This window comes from Ruditapes philippinarum, unplaced genomic scaffold, assembly GCF_026571515.1.
Source record: "Ruditapes philippinarum isolate M1 unplaced genomic scaffold, ASM2657151v2 ctg1742_1_1_1_1, whole genome shotgun sequence".
NCBI lineage: Eukaryota > Metazoa > Mollusca > Bivalvia > Venerida > Veneridae > Ruditapes > Ruditapes philippinarum.
The window spans coordinates 214089-235642 of record NW_026864569.1 but is presented as its reverse complement, the minus strand read 5'-3'; the positions used below and the strand labels follow the sequence as shown (position 1 = coordinate 235642).

Sequence of the window (21554 nt, the reverse complement as noted above, 5' to 3'; positions counted from 1 at the left end):
AAGGGACCAAGATGCAAGACAATTAATAGTAAACTAACCAATCTCATGCCATAAGAGAGAATTTCTTCAGATTTATGTTACCAGATACAAGGATACCTGGATCATCAGCATATAATAAAGGCTTATTGCTTAGGGTTGCAGACGTGTCATTGACATACAGTATATTTAAAGAAAAGGCTGTTGTTGGATTGACTTTGGAAACCTGGAGGTTGAGACCGGTGTCCCTCCATTACAAATAGATATGAAAGAATCTGTCCTTTACAAACTATGCACATGTTAGAAAGAAATTAGAATAACTATTCAGAATATGATTTTTGAGACTTTATTAATTATATTGCTTGATCCAAGTTTAAGGACATTTTCAAACAATACATGTATTATCATATATAACTTTAAATGAAAGTATCATCCCTTAAATAATAATGTCATAACTGTAACTTTTTAAATACAGAAATATTATAAGTCTCATCATATCAATATACTAAGATATACATGTTTGCACATAACAGTTTCTATTAAATAAATATGAAATCCTAACATTAACATTAACATTGGTACTAATGGATGGAATTCAAAGTCTAGTGGAAAGAAAATGTATAAACTCTATTATAGATACTATTTTAAGCCTGCTAACAATGGGTATAAACACCTATAACCTGTAAACACATAGAAAATAATAATTAGTTTCACATAGTGATTAGAAGATTCCTGTAGCAGAATACCTGTAGGTATGTACTAACTGAACAAACTAGAAAAATTCAGTCTATGAGCAAGTAAAATAATCTATCACTATTCACTCCTCGGGGTCTCTATGCTTTTGAGGACTTTACAACTGGTAAATTTTATACAACAAAAATAGTAAGTAATACCTAAGTTAGACAGAAAAGAACAAATAATTTACTAAACATGAGTTACTTCCCCTTAAAATAGAGAAAATATGAAACCCAAAAGAACGCCCTAAACAGCAAAGTTATGAAATGTTGCAGGCTCAGTTTTATTAAGCCATTTAAAGCAATGGTAGAAAGTATTCATAAAAAGTTAGATGGTCATGTGACAGCAGTAATTGCAGAAAAGCGGATAGCTTTCAACATCCGGATACTGGTACACTTTGCAAAGAAAATCATTCTGCAATAGATTAACGTAATTAATATGGATAAAACCAATAGGATAATCGTTTACAACAGTTCCATTCCTATCCTAATACTCATTTGCAAGTGAACGTTCTTCTTGTATGTAAATTTTGAAAATACATAAATGAATGAAAAAGAATACGGCATATATGTAGACGCCAAAGATATTCGAAATCCAGGTTTTAGTATTGCCAATAAAGCTAAGGTAGCACTCCACACTAAATTTCAAGTTTCTGCCGTCAATGTCCTACGAGCAATATGTCTGATAAATCTGATCCCAAACTACACAACCTGGAAAAAGAAAACACATTTTGTTAAGAACATATATGTCATACCATTGCAAATCTGTAATGAAATCATCCCATGTGCAACAGTCAGGCAGTTAAAAAAATGCCAATTCATTCCGTAAAAGCCAAAAATCTATAGTGGTCCAAGACCCAAAACAACATTTTTCATCCCTCCGGCAAAAAAAACCTGCAAATATACGGTCTACAAAAACTCTGTCACTGCTTTAGCAACTCCCTATGCATGCAAAATATCACAAAGAAATAGGTGCTTGGCCTTGTAGATTTTTTGCTATTGCTGAAAGTTTGTACTCACCTGTAAAATTACTTGTTTTCACCGAGCATGCTGTTTAAAAGCAATGTTTACAAACAATTGCGATCTTGACATCTATATTCAACAGCATGTGATTTCTAACCATGTTTTCGAATTTGTCAATGATCATATTACATGTCACAAAAACAAATTTCATGCTGAAAATGCATTTTAAAGACAACCAGTAATTTAAATCCACAATAGTCACTATATCCATGAAATCCTCCCTGGCCATTCCAAGCTGCGGCTTCATTTAGTGTGGTGTGCTGCCTAAGGGACAAACTGTTAAACTGAGCCTGCAATTTCGTGAAAATAATATCACAATGCACATGCTTTTTACATGAAGTTATTGAATACAAATATAACAACATGTTTGTTTACTTGAATTTTACGAATCAAAATAAAACTAATTAACACAACATGACATCATTTGCTAATAATAACAGCTCCTTCCGTGGGCCAAAATAAAAAGCATTCAATAAGAGACGACGCCGCTCACCGGCGTTGCCAATTTTCTGAGATAGTAAGATTTAAGCCATGTAGGAGGTAACTTACTCCAAGTTTAAGCTAATGAATGTTTATAGTGTTATGCCTTAAATCCAGCTCTTAATGGTTTATCAAATGTTTTGTTGTTATCGGAGCACAATATAGATCTTTATAGGGCAATATTTAATTTTTATTGGGAAAATGGACTTCTTTTGAAGCAGTACCTAAAATAGCATTGGGTGTTTTGTGAAGAAACAATTTAATTTTGAAATGCTGGGTATGGTATCAATGTAATGCTAAGCAATACTAAATAGTTTATACCAAATATTCAATAAATTAATGGTAAAGGGATTACTCTCAACAATATATGGAAGTAAACCACAACGCAGCAAATACAATACAGAAGAAAAAGTTGATGTACTAAAGAAATCACATATAAATAAACATGGAAAGTTTTGTTGAAACTTATTAAAAAAAAGATATTTCTATCTATGATTTCTCGATATGGACTTCATGTGGGGAACATAAAAAAAAGATATTTTTGACGGAAAACTTTCTTTAGAAAACACAATTTTGCATAAACAGTGACGTCAGAGATATTATTGGTAGGTAATAATAATCATACAGTCATTTTTAACGAATTTTTTGACAACAATATCAATTAGTGTCTACAAGTTATTAGATTAGTTTCTGCTCGCCATTATGCGATAATGGAAACGAAAACATGATAAGATATCAGAAACTCGCGTTATTATATTTACTAGTACCTTATACTGTTAAAAAGCTTTGTTAACTATCTTTAACCATCTCATCAGAGGGACCACCGAAAAAAACACCAACAAAAAAAAACAAAAAAAAACACGCACGCACGCACATAAGGCAAAACAGAAAACAACAACAACAACAAAAATAAATAAAAAAAAAACAATATTAAAAAAACGCAAAAAACAACAGCAACAACAAAAAACAACAACAGACGCATATTTTGGTAGTCCCTAACTTTTGTTTATTGGCACTTTAACACCGTTTTTGTCCTTCTGTGTGTATAGTGGGAAAATAACTAGGCATGTCATAATGTAAAATAATTTTCACTTGGGAAGCGTTAGACTACTTGACGAGATGTATTTGACTATTCATTTATCTAATTACATCGGATATATATGACACACGACGCGAGAAAAACGGTCTTAATGACACGCCAATAAAAGTGCACTACTGCGATTTAAATGACGTCACTCTTCTTGCGTAAGCACGTGTTAACACGGAAATACTTTTTATCGTGCGTGATTGAAGGTTTTAAAGTTTTCTACGTCGGGATTTTGAGGAAAGTTTACATAGTAATATAGTAATAACAGTATACTTGAAAAGGTACAAATGAAATATCTTAAACATATATCAGGCCTTAAATCTAGTACAACAAATTGTATTGTGTACGTCGAATGTGGTGTCTAGCACATTTTATCAATTTGCTCTAAAAATTATAAAACAAGTAGTAATGTTAATAGGCAGACATTTCTGTGCTTTATGAATTTGGTTCCGTTTTGAACAAAAACACTTATGACAAAGCTGACAATGATTAATTCAAATGTGATTTTCAACCTTGAATGACATTGGCTGTCAAGGTCAAATCTGAAATTCGAATTATAATTTGTTCAAAAAATTTTATTTTTCCCAGGAATATTCTACACTGCAATATTTTTGCTTCAATCAGCATAGAAGTAAGAAAGAGTCTAGCGTGTTCCCCGCAAGGTCTTGTGTCTTGTTTTGTTTTGGGTTTTACGTCACATCGACACAGTATAGGTCATATCGCGATTTTCCAGCTTTACAGGTGGAGGAAGACCTCAGGTGCCCTTCCGTGCATTATTTCAGGCACGAACGGGCACCTGAGTAGAACCACCGACGTTCAGTAAGTTAGCTGGATAGCTTCCTCACATGAAAGAATCCAAAGTCCCTGTCGGGATTCGAACCCACAGCGGTGAGGGGCAAGTGGTTTGAAGTATAGGATAATATAAAACTATCAATTAGTTTAAGGGCTGCTAATGAGACGTGCGTTATTTTCTATTATACCGAACCAACATTTAAATATAGTAAAACTTTGTAATAAAAGGCATTATTACTTTAGATTGCATGTGTTCTGAAGATGTTACACAATTACCCAACGTGCGTCTCCGTCAACCGAGCAGACATTGGGGAGAGGATGGAAATCTTGGTATCAGTGATGATAATCTGAATTATGAGTGGTACAGAGTTTTACATAATGGATGGCAATTCATCATGCTCGACTCAAACAGTAGACCAAATTATACTGACTGTTCAACATACTACCCAATATACTTGAAAGGTAATAGACATTTAGAATGGATACGTTTGAATGTCCTTAATTTATTCTCGTGTTTTCCATCAATTGTTTATTAACCGATTATTATAATTTGTAAACAATATGTTGTTGAAGAATCTGTTAAGTTGTATTATTACCATTGATAAAAATACGAAATTATGATAAAAGCAGTGTACATTTTAGATATGAAAATGTTTTTATATTTTTATATAAATAATACATTTGTTCTTGTGCTATTTGTACGTTATTCAAAGAAGTTAACAGGCATGGCAAAATATCATTTGTCTTTTTGTTTGAAAACATTCAATACGTTATCAACAGTTTTTACTTGACTGACTTGGACGTTGTGGTTTACGTACTATTTTATAAAGAACGACAATGAATTAAACAGTAAGAGAGCATATTGCTAAATCAGCTTACTCTCGAAGATATGAGTTCATTTGGAAAAATAAATTGATTATTTGAATTGATTCGTTTTGTACCTGTAGATACACACCCATCGAAAGATACATTGAATGGAACAGCGATAAATGCTATTGCCTGCTTACGTGATTATCTACACCCTTGTGATATACAGCATGATGTGAAGATAAGAAAATGTGAAGACGAAATACAATATTTCCTTCCCCCAACAAAGCCATACAGTGCATTCTGTTTAAGTAAAGTATCATTTTATCATGTTTTCATGACCTGTAACTTTCATTTAGCATAGACATTTCCTTTACCTCTTTATTTAGTTTGTAATGGCATCGTAATATCTCACAATACACAACTTATTTGACCACTACTAGTACGCTGATTACTTCTTTAAAAGTTTTATTTGAAAAAAAAGAAAACTTTCACATAAATGATATATGCTTTTCTGTTTCCAGGAAATTATACTAAACTGTTCGTCCCACCTGATATATCAGATGTTGTTCTTGGAGTTATAGGCATTGCACCGGAGCTCAAATTCATAGAAACAGTGTTGCCGAGCCCATTTGGAAATCTCATCAACTTTAACCCATACTTTCAGTTCAGATGTTATTTCAATGTACAACAGGATTTCTATTACAGAGTCAACTGGTAAAATTAGCAGAATAGAGTTTCTTTTTTGCACGCTGAAACGCTTTTTCCAAAAAGTTAAAGGACCTTCATTTCATTTCTTGCGACCATGTTGTGTACGACGACTTTTATTTGTTCGATTTGATAAATATATTCATTTAATCTACACAGACTATACCATTGTTTGTCATTCTTAGTCACTTTTCTCAAAATGCTTGAATTATTTTGTCTTGCGAGTGTTTTTCAAAAAGACAAATGTTTTTTTCAATAGACTAAAAGAAATCTGTTCGCCTACGCAAAAACCTCAAGCATATCTGTGATGTAAACTTTTTTTAATCTTTGTGGAAAAGAAATTGATTTTTGTTAAAGTGTCTAATTAAATCGAATGAAAATCAGTCGACTTTACACATCATGATTTCATTTTCTGGATCCCATTTAACTCTTCCTTCCGTACTTTTTAAATAATTGTGAATAAAATAAATTGAAAAGTCTTATTAAATCAATTTAAAAATCAATCCTTACACATAGCCTATTGATCTTACTTATTTAAGGTCCTTAATGTTTCCATACATAGCTAATTTATCTATTATAAATATAGGTACGTAAACGGGGAGCTCTTAGTTTCATACGGTCCGACAAAAAATGTTAATGCCTTACTTTTTCACCAAGATGTGCTAACTGAAAACTCTATAGGCATGGGCTTTAATGTAAGTATTTTTAAAATTATTATTACTTAAATCCATATCAGGGTTGCTGGTTTTTTTCCAGATCGCTAAGAATACTCTGTCGTTTTAAGGTTTTATTGATAAATAAATAAATAAATGAGGGAAGTCGATGTTTCCTTGGGCAAGAAACTTTACACTCATTGCTCAGTACTGGTTGGTTCGAGGAACGGATTCGAAAGTGTTTATATAAGCTTTTAGCTTCCTACACAATCGAATTAAACCAAATAAACAAATTTAAAAAAGAACTGTGATGGGAAAGAACGTATTTCCTTTACATTTGATTTTTAAGAGTTCATTAAACATTTCGTTACTTCGTTACTGAAAAGCAATAAAGTAACGTTGAATTTCATATTTCAATAAACAAACACAACAAACAAAGAACATAAAAAAATACTTTACCTTTTTTATTATTTCTATTTCATTAAATTTAGTAGTTATATCAGTTGACATTGGTTTGGACCCCGTATGTTTTCTTTTTCATGCAAGATTTATTGCGGCGTCAGTGGACTTACATCAGGTAATGAGGATGCAGGCGAAACTGAAATGTTGTATAGTACAAGCTATTATGCAGGCATTAAAGTATGTTTCTAATGTTTTCTGTAAAGATTATACATTTTTATTTAACAAATAAGTAAAATTCTATCATATTTCTTCCTTTACGAGGACTCTTGTTAAATTAGTAAGCATGCTGGTGTGGGAAAATGGCAATGATAACAATTATTTTCAGTAATCATTGCATCAGCACAAAGTTAATGATGAAAATTAAGTGTTGAAATAACTGGGTGTTAGACTGTTTATGCCTTTTTGAGATTTGTGTTGTTGATGTTAATCGTCAACTATACTATAAATTTGATTATTAACTGTATACGCATTCTTATCATTAATGTAAAATATTATTTTCGTTTATTTAAAACTGATAAACGCAGCGAGGCTATTATGATAGATAGTATATTACATACATTTGCATAATTATAACATTGCATAATTATTATTTACGATCCCCGTATTCCGTATTCTTAAGCTATCATATAAATCTAAGAGTCATGATATAAATATATAATAAGTTTCTTCATGATAATGTTACTGATGCGGCCACATGCCTACATGACTGTAGTATATACCATTTCAAATATACATCTAAAAGCCTGCAACGCATCGATTCACAAGAAAATAATCGTAACAGTTGAGATCACTTACATAGTTTTTAAATGTTGTTTATAGTAATTAGAGGGTTAGTGTGCATTCATAAGTTTCAAGACATACAATTAGTAATATCTATATTTATTTTTAATCATGCAGATTCCAAATACTACCATCTATATCGATAAAGGTAATAAAGCAGACCTTCAAATGACATCAACTATACCTATAGGATGTAGGTATAATGATCCACCTGGCGATCCGTGCATTGAAAACTTCCACTTATTTGATCGTGAAAGTGAAGGATTGGAATGCACAAACAGGGGTACAATTCTTAATACACTACCAGAGGCAAATCAACGTTGCTCAAATGGTTTACAGGTACACTATTTATAATCAGCTATGTATTCATAAATGTATAAAACTGAAATAGGTATATTTTTCTTGTGCAAATCATAAATACATATTTCACTTTCTTGAATATGATGAATTTTCAGATATCTGAAAAAAAATGTCATTCTGTATTAGCGGGGTTTATCCTATTACATAATAATTTGTTTGTGTATGCATTCGTCAAAACATTTTGCACATAACATAAATATGATTTCGACATGAAATAGAAAAGCCACTGTTGTCTTGAAAGCATGTTTGTATGTAGATGGTGTCCATAGCAACCAATATAAAATAAGGAACAATTATCAAATTAATGCATTTTATTTTATCGCATTTTTCTTTTCTGACCACATTACCTAGTTTGACTAGATTGTAAAGTAAAGATGATATGCCCAGCGTTATTTATATCAAAGATTTTAAAAAGTGTTAAAGTTAAAACGAGGGTTTTCAATGCAACGTTGATAAAGCCAATTTGGATAAATTACCATTCGTGCCATCGGTACATAAATTGTTTACAGGTACATTATAATATGAACTAAAATGATATTTAAAAAAAAACATATTTCATCAAACATGGCTTTATACTATTTAAACATTAACACTTAGGAGTAGCACTTTCATTTCGTTACAGTAACATTTAACGTATCAATATAAAGCGAATGAATCTTCAAAATAATTAATTTAACATCATTCTAACTTCAGGCCTTAAAAAATGGATCAATTTGGAACCCAGATACAGTGTTTAATTTTACTATAGCAACAACTGATATGACCTATAATGACAAACGACTTTTTTATCTGTTGTTGCAATTTCCTAGTACAATGGGACATCGGATTTGGAAAGATTATACATTCCCACTGATTAAGGTAAACATCTTTACTTTTCGCTTATCTTTCATTTTCAAAACTTATGCTATACTACACTTTCAAAATATCTGTATCTGTTTGTCTTATCATGTTATCAACATATCCATCTTCAATGACAGTTTTGCAATGATACCAAATAACAGCATCTCAACAAAAAGCTTAATACATCACATGCGAAGCTTTTCTTATCGTTCCTTTATACCATATTAATTACCTCATATCTGATCATTTATACCTTGACTTCCTTAGAAGCCCATCTGATGTATGAGTATTGTATGTAATAAATTCATTTTTTTGATTGAATCTTTAAAAATATGCTAATAATGACTCTGTATAGAGATAATTTTAAAACTTTCCAACGTGTCTTGCATGTCATCAAATTAACCTCACTAATCCAGATATACATGTATTTTTTTAAAGAAAGGAAATACAAATAATGGATGTAAAGGTACAACGGCGAAACAGTTATCATGAATCAAAATAAGGTTTTTTCGCACATTAATTCACATATAAGATCTGCCGATGGCGTGTAAGTCTTTGTGGTTTACTGTCGTGAGCGTGAGCAGCAAAACCACAACAACTAAGTCTTAACACCTTGACATTTCTTGCATACGTTTTTAGTACATAGTTTGTATTTTAAGGTTATCGTGTCTGATAATGAAGAATACAAACACAAGATTTGTTACTCTCACATAGATCCACATATGAGATCAGCCGACGGCGTGTAAGTTTTCATTTGTTTTTCTCTAAGTAACAATGCTTTATATTAATAGCCATTATCGTATTTGTGGCTACATAATCATTTCATGCAACAAGTGCAGATCATGGCAAGCTGACAAATAAATTCCGTCTGATCAAGGTCTGCACTGTTCACTGTTAAGTCAGTAGTTACTTTGAAATTTTCCCAAAACATATGTATTAAATATAGACAATTCGATTTTAAACATTTAGCATGTCAAGGATTAAACGAGGAGATGATATGTGCCATACAACCATTTGCATCTAACATAATGTAAGGCAACGTTGCCATCTTTTCTTTTTCTTATTGTAATTCTTTTATAGGAAATATGAGCAACAGCGGAAAAATGGCCAACTTTTCCCGGGCGTTTTTCTTTTATATGAAAACACAAAGTATGGAGTTGAGGTAAGTTCTTTTTGTCGTGCCAAACTAGATTCAGATAAATTTTGTTTTCGGTCAGAATCTCGCTTCTACAAGGGGAATTATGCCCATTCACAAACCAGCACATTATCTCAACGCGTACTACAATTAGTTAGACTAGTAATATAAGAAATCAAAGGTGCTTTTCACGGATACAAAGGTTTATGAATGAAACATTGAAACAATGTCGAGTAATAAATTGACTGTGGATTGCTGTGTAAATGGGTTGATACTTTTGTACTTCAGAGGATGGGTACATTTTTAAACTCATTAAGTATTTAATTCATGGTAGCTATAATGTATGTGATATCAGAAAATAGTTATAATGTTTATTGATATAACTTCAATCTGTACATGAACTCAGCTTAGATAACCTTAAAATTGGTTACTTATAGACCTTTTCATTTAAGCGATAAAAGTCAGGGGAGAGTTACTTCCCTTACCGGATGTGAAGTATGGGGTGTTAGCTTATTGAAAAGTTAGATGCGTAAATACTGATCGTTCAAATATAATCATTACATGAAAAATTTTACATATGCTTACATAAATTCAATATCAAGACAATAAAAAGAAATATAAAAACAAAGATTGAGATTAATTCTCGCTACGGGGTAAAAGAGCGGAATTTCTAAGTGAATATATTGATTAGATTTTCTCTAATGCCAGGATAAAAAGCTAGTGACTATATCAAATTTTAATTTTAAATAAACACCCATACACACTGAAATTACCTAATATAAATTTCAATGGTCATTTTCTAGTTTTCTTTGCGATTTCTGTCATTTAGAAAATTCAGGCGTATTTGTGACAAACATGAATGTAAGACTGCCAATGTATTTTTAATGATTGTTTTTCAAGCTTTAACATAACAATAGCAGAATGCATTCTGTCGGCACATACTGATTCTTTTTCATTATGCCATATAAAAAATCTTTCAAAGAACCAGTGAAGGATATAATATATGGCAAAGACTTATAACTTTAGATTCGCAACAGACGATAATAAGATAATTTTGATATTACATATCTTTTCTTATGATTTAAAAAATAAAGACCTTTTTCCAGTAACTTATTTCATTAAAAATGTATATATAAGCGCCACTGGGCCGTAACATATTAATTAACATGGTGCAGTGGAATTCTTTACCTGGACATATTAGAAATGCATCCACAGTAAGTGCTTTCAAACACAAACTCAACTACAGAAATATATCGTCTGAAAAGACAAAACACCTGTATAATTTTGGCAGCAGGAAAAACCAAGTAACCCATACACGTCTCAGACTTGGATGCAGCTCTCTTAATTTCGAATTACATAGGAGAAACTTAATCTCGTCTCCTTTGTGTACATGTGGTGCTATAGAAACTGTCTCCCACTTTCTGCACAGTTGTCCTAAGTACCATATCATACGTCAGCAATTCTTTAACGACCTACCCTGTGTACCAACCCTTGATAATCTTCTTTTCGGCAATGATCGCCTAAATATTGACATAAATCAGAATCTGTTTACACGTGTCCAGAGCTTCATTGAAGCATCAACGCGTTTCGATTCATAATTCCCGACTCAGCGTTTTAAACATCGTATTACCATGCCAAACTGTGTGACACAACTTTTTTTATTGTTATCATTATTTTTATTTTCTTCTCTTTTTTATTAAAAGGGAAAATGAAAAAAAAAAAAACAAAAAAAAAAACAAGTAATACTTTTCGAAAATTTATTAAATAAGATCAATTTTGAACTTTAAAACATGCTCTGACCATATAAAGTGAAATAATAAAGACGAAACTCCATCATGGAAAGGAATTAATATAAGTGTTATGCTTGTTTTCCAATCCATATATATTGTGATGTAAAAATGTTACATGCTTGTAAAAATTGATAAATAAAATATGTTTAAACTAACAGGGTACATTTATTGTATATACAGGCGGCATCATTAATCACCAGGGTGCATATATTAGAGTTATAGCATTACATCAGATTACGTCACTTTTGTAAGTTGTCAAAATAATTATGGTCCGAATTTGGTTATGGATCATCCTAGGGACTTTATTGGTCATGCCTTACTGATTTGATACTTCAGAATGATTACCAACTGGCACAGTTAAAAATTGGTAAAATTATAATTCAGTTAATAACGAATTTCTGTGTACGTGTTTCACAACTTGTATTTTTAGTGATTTTTTTAACATTTGATAAGCAGAGAATATATTAATTAAAAAAAATTATCAAGTTGGAAATTTTACTTTACCAGCATTAATATATTGGCGTTATGTACGATTTTTGACAGTGCATTTTTTGCCGACTCAAATAGTATACAGACATGTACATTCACACGAATTTTTACTTTTTATGCCTTAACAGTTTTTTGAACTTACATAGAACTAAATTATTGTTTTTCTTTGTCTTAGTAATGCTTTAATAAAAAAATAATTTATAATCAACCAATACATGTATATGGCAATTAATCATTACGCAGCCGTTTTTCGAAACTACAGAATTACTTCATTTTTGAAACTCAAAATATTTCTTGGATATTGTATATTAGCAATCTTACGAAAGAAAGGATAAAGATCTTTATATCCCTCTATTAATGTACTTAATCGTATGGCAATGTCCACCGTATCCCCCAATGACGTCATCCAAGGGCGACAACTTGAATCCGGAGTTAAATGAAAGGGTCTATGTATTAAAGTTTAAATGTAATCAGAAAATGGTCACAATGTCGTTTATGCAGTCATTATGCTTGTTCACTTGAAAAGTTATATCATATGTTTATGTGAACCTAGAAATTATGTATTTCTATGTGATCTAAGAAAATACTAAGAGTAACAACAATGAGGCTCTTCTAAAAAATTTCAAATGATTCGGCCTTATTGAGCATCTGGGTCAGTAGGGCTCTGACAGTGCAAGGCCTAGAGATTGTAGCATCACCGAATGAAACTCTAGATAAAATACTTAAAATTATTACACCGAGGTCAAAATTGTCCCCGCACCTTTCGTAAGTTAGTTAATGATTATCAAGTCTTCTACAAAGGCTAGATCTTGAATATAAGCAAGAAACACTATTTAGTAGAAGTCTAAACAGTTCCAATATCATAGTCTTTATTGTACTAAAATCAACTCCTCCCCGAGAGTCTTCTTTATATTTATATAGTAACATACTCTTAAACCATTGAGACGAAAGCTTAGATATTTGGAATGGAACATTGTCTTGTAGAGCTCTTCCAAGTATGTTCAGATGATAGCCCTTCGGTATAAATTGGCCGAACCCCGGGGTGATCATGGATTTTCTTCATACCTCGTATGTTTATAGTAAATATATCCTTCTTTACAACCATGAAGGTTAAAGCTTAGATTTTTGGCATGAAACATTGTCTAGGGTCTAAATGAGCTCCATCCCGGGGGTTCATTTGTCTAATATATGTGTACATTAATATAGGAAAAACTTGTCAGAAAAAAATCACTTTTCCTATAACTCAGAAGGCTAAAGCTTAGATATTTGGCATAAAACATTTTGTAATGAACCTGTACCATGTTTGTTTAAATATAGATTTATGGTTAAAATTTGCCCAACCTGGGGGTCATGGATTTTCCATAAACATACGAGTATATAGTAAAATCTTTAAAAAATCATCTTCTATAAAACCACAAGAAAATGAAACATTGCCTAGTGGACCTTTGCCAAATGAATACTAAGGTCTAAATTAGCCCCATCCTTTGGAGTCAATGATTTCCTTATATGAATATAGTAAAAACTTTTTAAAAAATCTCTAAAACAAGCTAAGATATTTGTCATGAAACTGTAGGTATTTTCCGTTACAAGAGTCAAGAATGCACACATTTCAAGATCTTCTGTATTCTCAATCATGGAATATATCAATGTGATATAACAATGGGATTCTCTGAAATTAAGAAATAAAACAAACTTAATATTTCTTTTAGAGCATTTATAAATAATACAATGGATTGTCTGAATATATTGGTGTTAATGTAATACATAAATTACTTACGAGATAAACCGATTATGATCTACTTTTTATTTTGACAACTTCAATAAACAAATACAGTTACAACTTGTAGCACTTCAGCCAAGGGCACAACAAAATGTTAAAGTAATGTTTAATGACGTCATCCGTAAAACAATCCGATGGCGTATTTGTACTGGAAAAAAGAAATAGATTTTACATTTTGCGGAAATAGTGAAGTTATCTTAAATGAAAGAGTGAAAATATGTATTTAGATTACACTCAAAATCAAGAAATGAAATTTTGTGATTATAAGTATATCAAATTTAAAATAAAGAACTTTAACTCTTACAGAAACATTGTCTTGAAGATATCTACCAAGTTTGTGGCTTCCATAGTGACAATTGACTCTCCATAGTCACCTGTGATTTCCATACCAACAATTGACTTTTCATAGCAAACATTTGTTTTCCATAGCAACCAGTGTTTTCCATAGCAAACATAACAATTGACATCCATAGCCATCAATAACTTTCCATTGCAACCAGTAATTTCCATAGCAACCAGTGACTTTCCATAGCAATCAGTGACTTCCCATTGACATTCTATAGCAACTAGCGATTTCAAAAGCAATCATTGTCTTTTCATTGCAACCATTGGCATTCAATAGCAACTATTGACTCTTTTAAGTAGCCTTTGCTTTTTTGTAGCGATCAGGGGCTTCCATACCAACCGATGACGTTTCCTAGCAACCTTTGACTTCCATAGTAAATATTGTTTTCCAATAGCGACTTTTGATTTTCCAAAGTAACCAGTGACATCCATTACAACCATTGACACTCCATAGCAACCGTTAACTATTCATAGGAACCAGTGACTTCGATAGCAATCATTCACTATTAATTTCCAAAGTAACTAGTGACTGCCATAGCATCATTGACTTTCTATGGCAAGCAGTGACTTCAAAAGCAATAATGACTTTCATATCAAGCAGTCATTTGAACGATATAAGGGTCATCATGGCCTTCTTGTTTAATTTCAGTTGTTTTTTTTTCATTAAAAAACATATTTATCTATCACATAAATTGCGTAATAGTCTTGCATTGACCCTAAAAATCTTCAACTATATAACCAAGTCAAAATTTAAGGTAATTCCGCTTTGTCAGCCATGTTTGTTTTCACTAAAGTGTATCCAAAGTGAAAGTGGGCCACAATTCATATAACAACAAAACTCTTATTGTAAAATGATGAACCATTTGAAAGTACACTTCCAGGTTTATATTTTAAGGACAATTATAAACAAAAATAAAAATGATAACAATAAGAATATTTACCTTGAATGTGCTACATTTCTGAAGACATGAAACATTCTTTTGCAAAGTTTTATGCACATTTCATGAATGGCAAAATCCTTTTTAAAGTCTGTTTTAGTGCCAACAAATGCTATTTTTTGTAGCAAATACAAAAAACTTTCAAAACATAACTCGGTACTTAAATCAGTATCTCATGTCCTTCTAAGCACATGTCCTCCAATTTTTTTTTGTAAAAACGTAGTGCAAGAAAACAATCATCATTTATAGCCTTATGAACTACAATTAAAATGAAAACACAATCAAACTTTAAAATCTAACCTTTTTATGTGTAACAGTGAAGTGTGTCTGCTTGTCATGTACACAAGAAATAGGTAAATGATGTTTATTTTCATGGTACTACTTTTTACACATGTCATGGTGGCCATTTTTTCAAGGTCAGATAAACTACTTTCCTAAGATTTATGTTTTTAAAGTTTTTTGTATTTTTCTGCAAAAATAGCATTTGTTGGCATTAAAATAGACTTTAAAAAGGATTTTGCCATTCATGAAATGTGCATAAAACTTTGCAACAGAATGTTTTTGGTCTTCAGAAATGTAGCACATTCAAGGTAAATATTCTTATTGTTATCATTTTTATTTTTGTTTAAAATAGTCTTTAAAACTGCGAACTGGAAGTGTACTTGCAAATAGCTTATCATATAACAATGTGAGCTTTGTTGTTATAAGAATTTTGGCCTACTTTCACTTTGGACAGACTTTGTGAAAACAAACATGGCTGACAAAGCGGAATCACCTTAATCATCTTAGCTCATTCAAAATTAACAAACCTTATTTAATTGCCAGGTTCAAGAACAAACTAAAATCTGTAACAATCAACGGGCGACGTGTGCATGTGGTATTGCGATACGAGCGGGTGGAGATGTATTTATGATAAATAGGTGTGGTAGCATAAACTTCCTTCAGTTTATAAGATGTGAAGACGGGGGTATTTTACAGGTCGTAAGGATTAACGATTACATGTACGATGTAAGTATTATGTCTGGCTCATTTTAGTTACAAAAGCGAACACGATTAATTATCATAAATTTTAACAGTCCATGTTAAATATTGAATTCTGCTTAAGCCGGTGCTAGGGGGTGTGGACGGTAGTTTACACTTGACAGTATCGTCCACGAACAGGCTCAATCAAACCGAGCCTGCAACATTTTTAATTTTGCCGCGTTGGGCTTTCTTAAGGGATTCTTATTTTACTTTATTTTATAAAGGCTCTTTTATTTTAAAGCACTTAATGACGAAGTAGTATAGAAAAGCCTTCGAATTATATTTTGCTACAGTCACTTCATAAGGCACATCCTGTATTAAAACATAGCACTACTTAAAATATATGTAACATCAAACTTGACCTGATTATTATGCAATACAAGGCATGCTTAATCAAGTTTGTTAATCAATCCAATCGGTGATTACTCGCTTTTTTTCTTCTACATTTCAAGATCTCCGATGGCGCATATTTTTATCTTATTATATTAGAGGTTGTTTTAATCAACATCTATAATGACCTTATTAAACTAATAGAAGTTTGTTTAACATTAAAATTTATAAATGTGTACAGGTGAATGACAGGGTTTAATCATTTATTTTGTGTGTAATTCTCATACATAAACATTTCTTAAATACTTTAAACCAATGTTCTCAAAACATTTTATAAGCCTTGGTGATTAACTTTTGTGGAGTCTGTGTGAGTGTTTCAAGTTTGATGGGATTACGGTTTCTTCTTTTGTTAAACTTAATATTTTATAGAGATTTTAACCATGTTGTCAAGATAATATTGCTTTAGAAAAAGATATGACGTTTTGTTTTCAAATATGTAGTTTGTGCAAACATTCTTTCCTGCATACAAGTTCTTTTAAATTTTTTGTAGGACTGAACGTAATTCTGACATAATTATTGTATTAACCTAGGTCAGGCTATCTGGGTTTTGTGATCTTATCATTTGTTGGAATTATGTCGCGCTGTTTTTCACGTATATAACAAAAACTCTTTGAGCTTTTTAACTTATTTTCCGTATAACAAATTTACCCAAATATTCACAGAACTTTTGTCCTGTACCCGGCACGTATTTGCAGGCATTTGCAATTCTATAATTTTATTGGAATAGCAATCAATTATAGAAAAAGAAGGTTATCTTTTACACCAATCGAAGCTAAAATAACTATTGTTATTTTTGAAAATGTTAACAGCATTTTGAACTAGAATAACGCTTTTATTGTTGAATATGTAAGCAGCAATTGGCACTAAAATAACATTTTTACTATTGAATTGTTAACACCAACTGAAATTGAAATAACAATTATTATTGTTAAAGGTATTTTCACCAATTGGAATTAAAATAACAGTTTTTATTGTTAAAGGTATTTACACCAATTGGAACTAAATAACAATTATTATTGTGAAAGGTATTTTGACCAAATTGGAATAAAAATAACAATTATTATTGTTAAAGGTATTTACACCAATTGGAACTAAAATAACAATAAGACTTTTTCAAAATGAATACGGCGGACGTTACGGTGGAACAATGAACATAGATATTACGATGGCACCTAAAGACTTGTATAACACTAGGGGATTGTGTGGATATTTTGACAATAATCCTGAAAATGATTTTCGGCATAGAGACGGAACTGTTTCATTAAGAAACACTGTAAATCATAAAAGTCATTTTGCAGACTTCACAGAAAGCTGGAGGTAATACGATTATCCTGTTTTAATCTTGTTTTTATTTCAATTCTAAGTCGTTCTAGAAAAAATATTTCTGAAAAGTGAAAAAAAATAAACTTTTTGATTGGCATATTGATAACTTTTTGACAATTATTGATCCACATGAAGTTAAACACTCATAAAGTATTTTATTCGTTTCCCTTTTCTTACACACATACATTCGTGCACTGAATTGTTCTTTCTTTTTCAGTTTAAATTCCGAAGACACAAGACGCCTCAATTTATTTTTAACTGGTAGTAGACCATTAAGTAGGTGGGGTGACCTAAATGGAATGTTTTGTGTATGCAAAAGCAGCAAAAGTCATGAAAAAGAAGCGGAAGCAACATGCTATCCGACTCAATATTTGAATTGTACTATGAGCAGATCAATTACTCATAAAAAATGTGAAGTACTGAGAAGAAGAAAGAGGAGCGATGATGGCAGTTATACACATGACAAAGAAGTAGCTAGATTGCTAAAGTTAATGACCCCAAAAGATACTCATGAAATAAAAAAAAGGATCAAGGTAATGCTGTAACCTTTTTTTGATATTTACAAAAGCATGTATTCAATTTTCGTATTTTCATGATTATATAGTACGTAAGGTTTAATTATTGTGTTTTTAGCCTTATTTTACAAAAAGAATTAATTGTGTATATGTTGTTTTGATTTATTTATATCGCATTTTTCTTAATATTGTTTTTTGTTTGTTTTGTTTGTTTGTCTTATTTTTACACGAATTGTTACACATTTTTTGGTCATATCTTGGCGATTGCTCCACCATACCTGCTTTTCTGGATAAAGAATAGATCAGTACAGACATTTTATTTTAGTCTTAAACATAGTAAATTACATACAAAATAACATACATATAACTTAATAACAAATGTAACTACTAAAAACCGATTTGTCCGCAAGCTACTGTCTTCTTATCCTAAATGATTTCTGAATCGGCGATGAGAGATAAATGATTAGATGTCACGAAATAAGTTTGCCTTGCCCGAGAATCGAACTAGCAATCCACGGATTACAAACATGATGCTGTCCCAATTGCTGTTTGCTGGCGGACTTCTACCTATTAAAAGTGTGAATCGTATTTTGATGGGTTATGTTCATCCAATTGTCTTTGTCCGATAAAAAGCCTGACAATCAAAAGGCTGTGAGATTTGTGTGTCCTATGAGGGCAATTGACCTTGGTCAGAAGATGACCTAATTGATTGTGTGCTCATTAAGCGAAAGGTCAAGGTACAGAGAGACACTTAATGTGAAATAGTTGTCTGATAACTTGATAAGGAATAAGCTGTGGTTTATATTACTTGATGATAGCTTTGAAGAGGCATTATCTAGTAGGTGGCCACTTATGATTTGGGGTCGTTAGGTCAAAGTTCATGGTCATAGTGACACTTTGTAATTTTTTTTCTGATCAATAGATATAAGGATGAATAAGCCTAAGATCGTTCCACTTTACTGAGATATTAATCAGGTTTATGTGTCTTATGAGGTAAATTCACCAGGACAAGAAGATGACCAAAATGATTTTGAAATGCCAAAAGTCGAAGTCACAGAGAGACACTAAATGTGAAATCCATATCCGATTAATAAATATGAGAAGAATTAGCCTAAGAACGTTCCACATTATTTAGATATTACCCATGGACTGCATATGAAACTATTCATTTTGAGGTCATTGTACAAAGGTCACCCCTTTATATATGTTACCAATTGTATTGAATGATATACATGTATATATAAGTTATTGAACGAAATATAAGTAAGTATGAAGAATTTCGACCTGTAAGGCAATGAAATGGCGACACCATTGTCCTGTTTATATACTGCCAGATTTCAATCACAACCACTTTTCAATTATCACTAGAAATGCTTTACTTTTGAAATTGTTTTTCATGAACACGTGTTTATCTCGACTATATTTGACGGCAACACTGTCAATTATGGAGATAAAGAAACCAAATATCTCTATTTAAGTTCAAAAAATGTTAAATATACATATTCAACTAATCCTTGATTTTCCCAGTTACAAATGCAATATTTTCTAACAAGATTTGATTTACGGACTCAGTATATTTTCAGGCTGCAGAAATAGATATAGTTTGGCCACTTTAACATTTCCATGAAGTAATAATATATACGGCAATACAAAAGCTATTCTTTTAATATGTGCATATTTACTGTATCATTATTAATGTAACTTAACCAAAGTATAACATTATCTCTGGTAGCTTTTCAGTAACCTGTCACTAGTAGGGGATCATATAGACCATAAGACCCGTTTTTCTCCTGTTATGCAAATAAAAAAAACTGGAAAAATGACCTTATAAATAAGTTAAAATTCTTTATTACCATCTCTCTGAAGTTTAATTAATAAAGATACATAATTGGTTATATTATAATTTAGAATAACATTTATATGTTGTACATTATATGCTGCGTTAATTGGCAGTGAAATTTGGAACAACAGTAAAATAGGTCAATACTAGTTTGAGTATGATGCATATCTATTATACGGGTAAAATAACAAAAAGGTGTTGCATTTCTTATGTGAAATAATGATATTTGTAGAATCGTTATTTTAATAATTTTTCTTTCACAATTCTACATTTCGCTGAACAATATATTAGCTTATTCCAAAGTTATTGTACTGGGATAAAGACACACTTCATTATACAAATACATTCTTATATATCGGTTATAAGTAAAATTAAATAGGTTAAAGCTTTTAGCACCTTTATGCCAAGACTCATTGTTTTTTTTTTGTTTTTTTTTTATAAAAGAATGGACAATGTTAAATATGCATGAGCTTAAAGATAAACTATACATATAAATTTATTGCATTGTTTTGTTACCGAATAATGTCTAATTTAAATAAAAGAATGAATAAACTAAATATTTGAAGCTGCGTTCCCTATTACGGCACAAGTACGAGCAAAGTCTTTTTAAATGACACTATATAATCATATTGTGACTTCATATAGTGTATAGAGTTTTAGATATAACATATCTACTTGATGTGAAGTAAAGCATGTAAAGAAAATGTATTTCATTATCATCTAACATCAAGTTTGAGCATAGCATATCTTTAACTAACAAAAATCTGGAAACAAAGTGATCCCTCGTAAGCATTTATCAAAACAAAATTACAAGAGAATTGCAGACTCGGTTTGACTGAGTCTATACATACCATCATATATTAAGTAAAGGTAGTGATTTGCTATTTAACTGAATGTCGGTTTTAACAATTCAACAATACTACGATGGATCATTTATGTCAATAAATTATCATTTCTTTATAAGCGTCAAGACAACTTTATTACGGAAGCAGAAGCTGAGGAGCTTTGTAGAGACAAAATTTCCGGTAGTTTAGCAGTGCAAGAGTATACAGAGGTCGGCGGCAATGAAGATCCAGAAGACGTTATTAGACAGTGCACATTTGATGTAGTAGTATGTATGTTAGTCCAGTATATGTTTCTTAAAAATCAATCAGAGTCAATACATTACAAAGGATACATTAAAATAGGTCAACACTTTCTTCTATCCAAAATTTATTACATTATTTCACGTGTCACTATTGTTTTGTATACTTTCAGAGATATTTTGGTTCTATTCGAGCCACG

The 21554-nt window shown here is 31.4% G+C and overlaps 1 protein-coding gene and 1 pseudogene across 1 annotated transcript; both read left to right on the top strand.

Moving 5' to 3' along the window:
• The first annotated feature begins 4340 nt into the window (after window positions 1–4340).
• On the top strand, window positions 4341–5263 carry LOC132726108 (uncharacterized). The gene is made up of 2 exons (XM_060711376.1): window positions 4341–4554; window positions 5040–5263. The coding sequence occupies exons 1-2, from the start codon at window positions 4341–4343 to the stop codon at window positions 5261–5263; spliced, it is 438 nt and encodes a 145-aa protein (XP_060567359.1).
• A 12964-nt stretch (window positions 5264–18227) lies between these two features.
• Window positions 18228–21554, top strand: part of LOC132726101 (neurogenic locus notch homolog protein 1-like) — a 56087-nt pseudogene continuing 52760 nt past the window's right edge.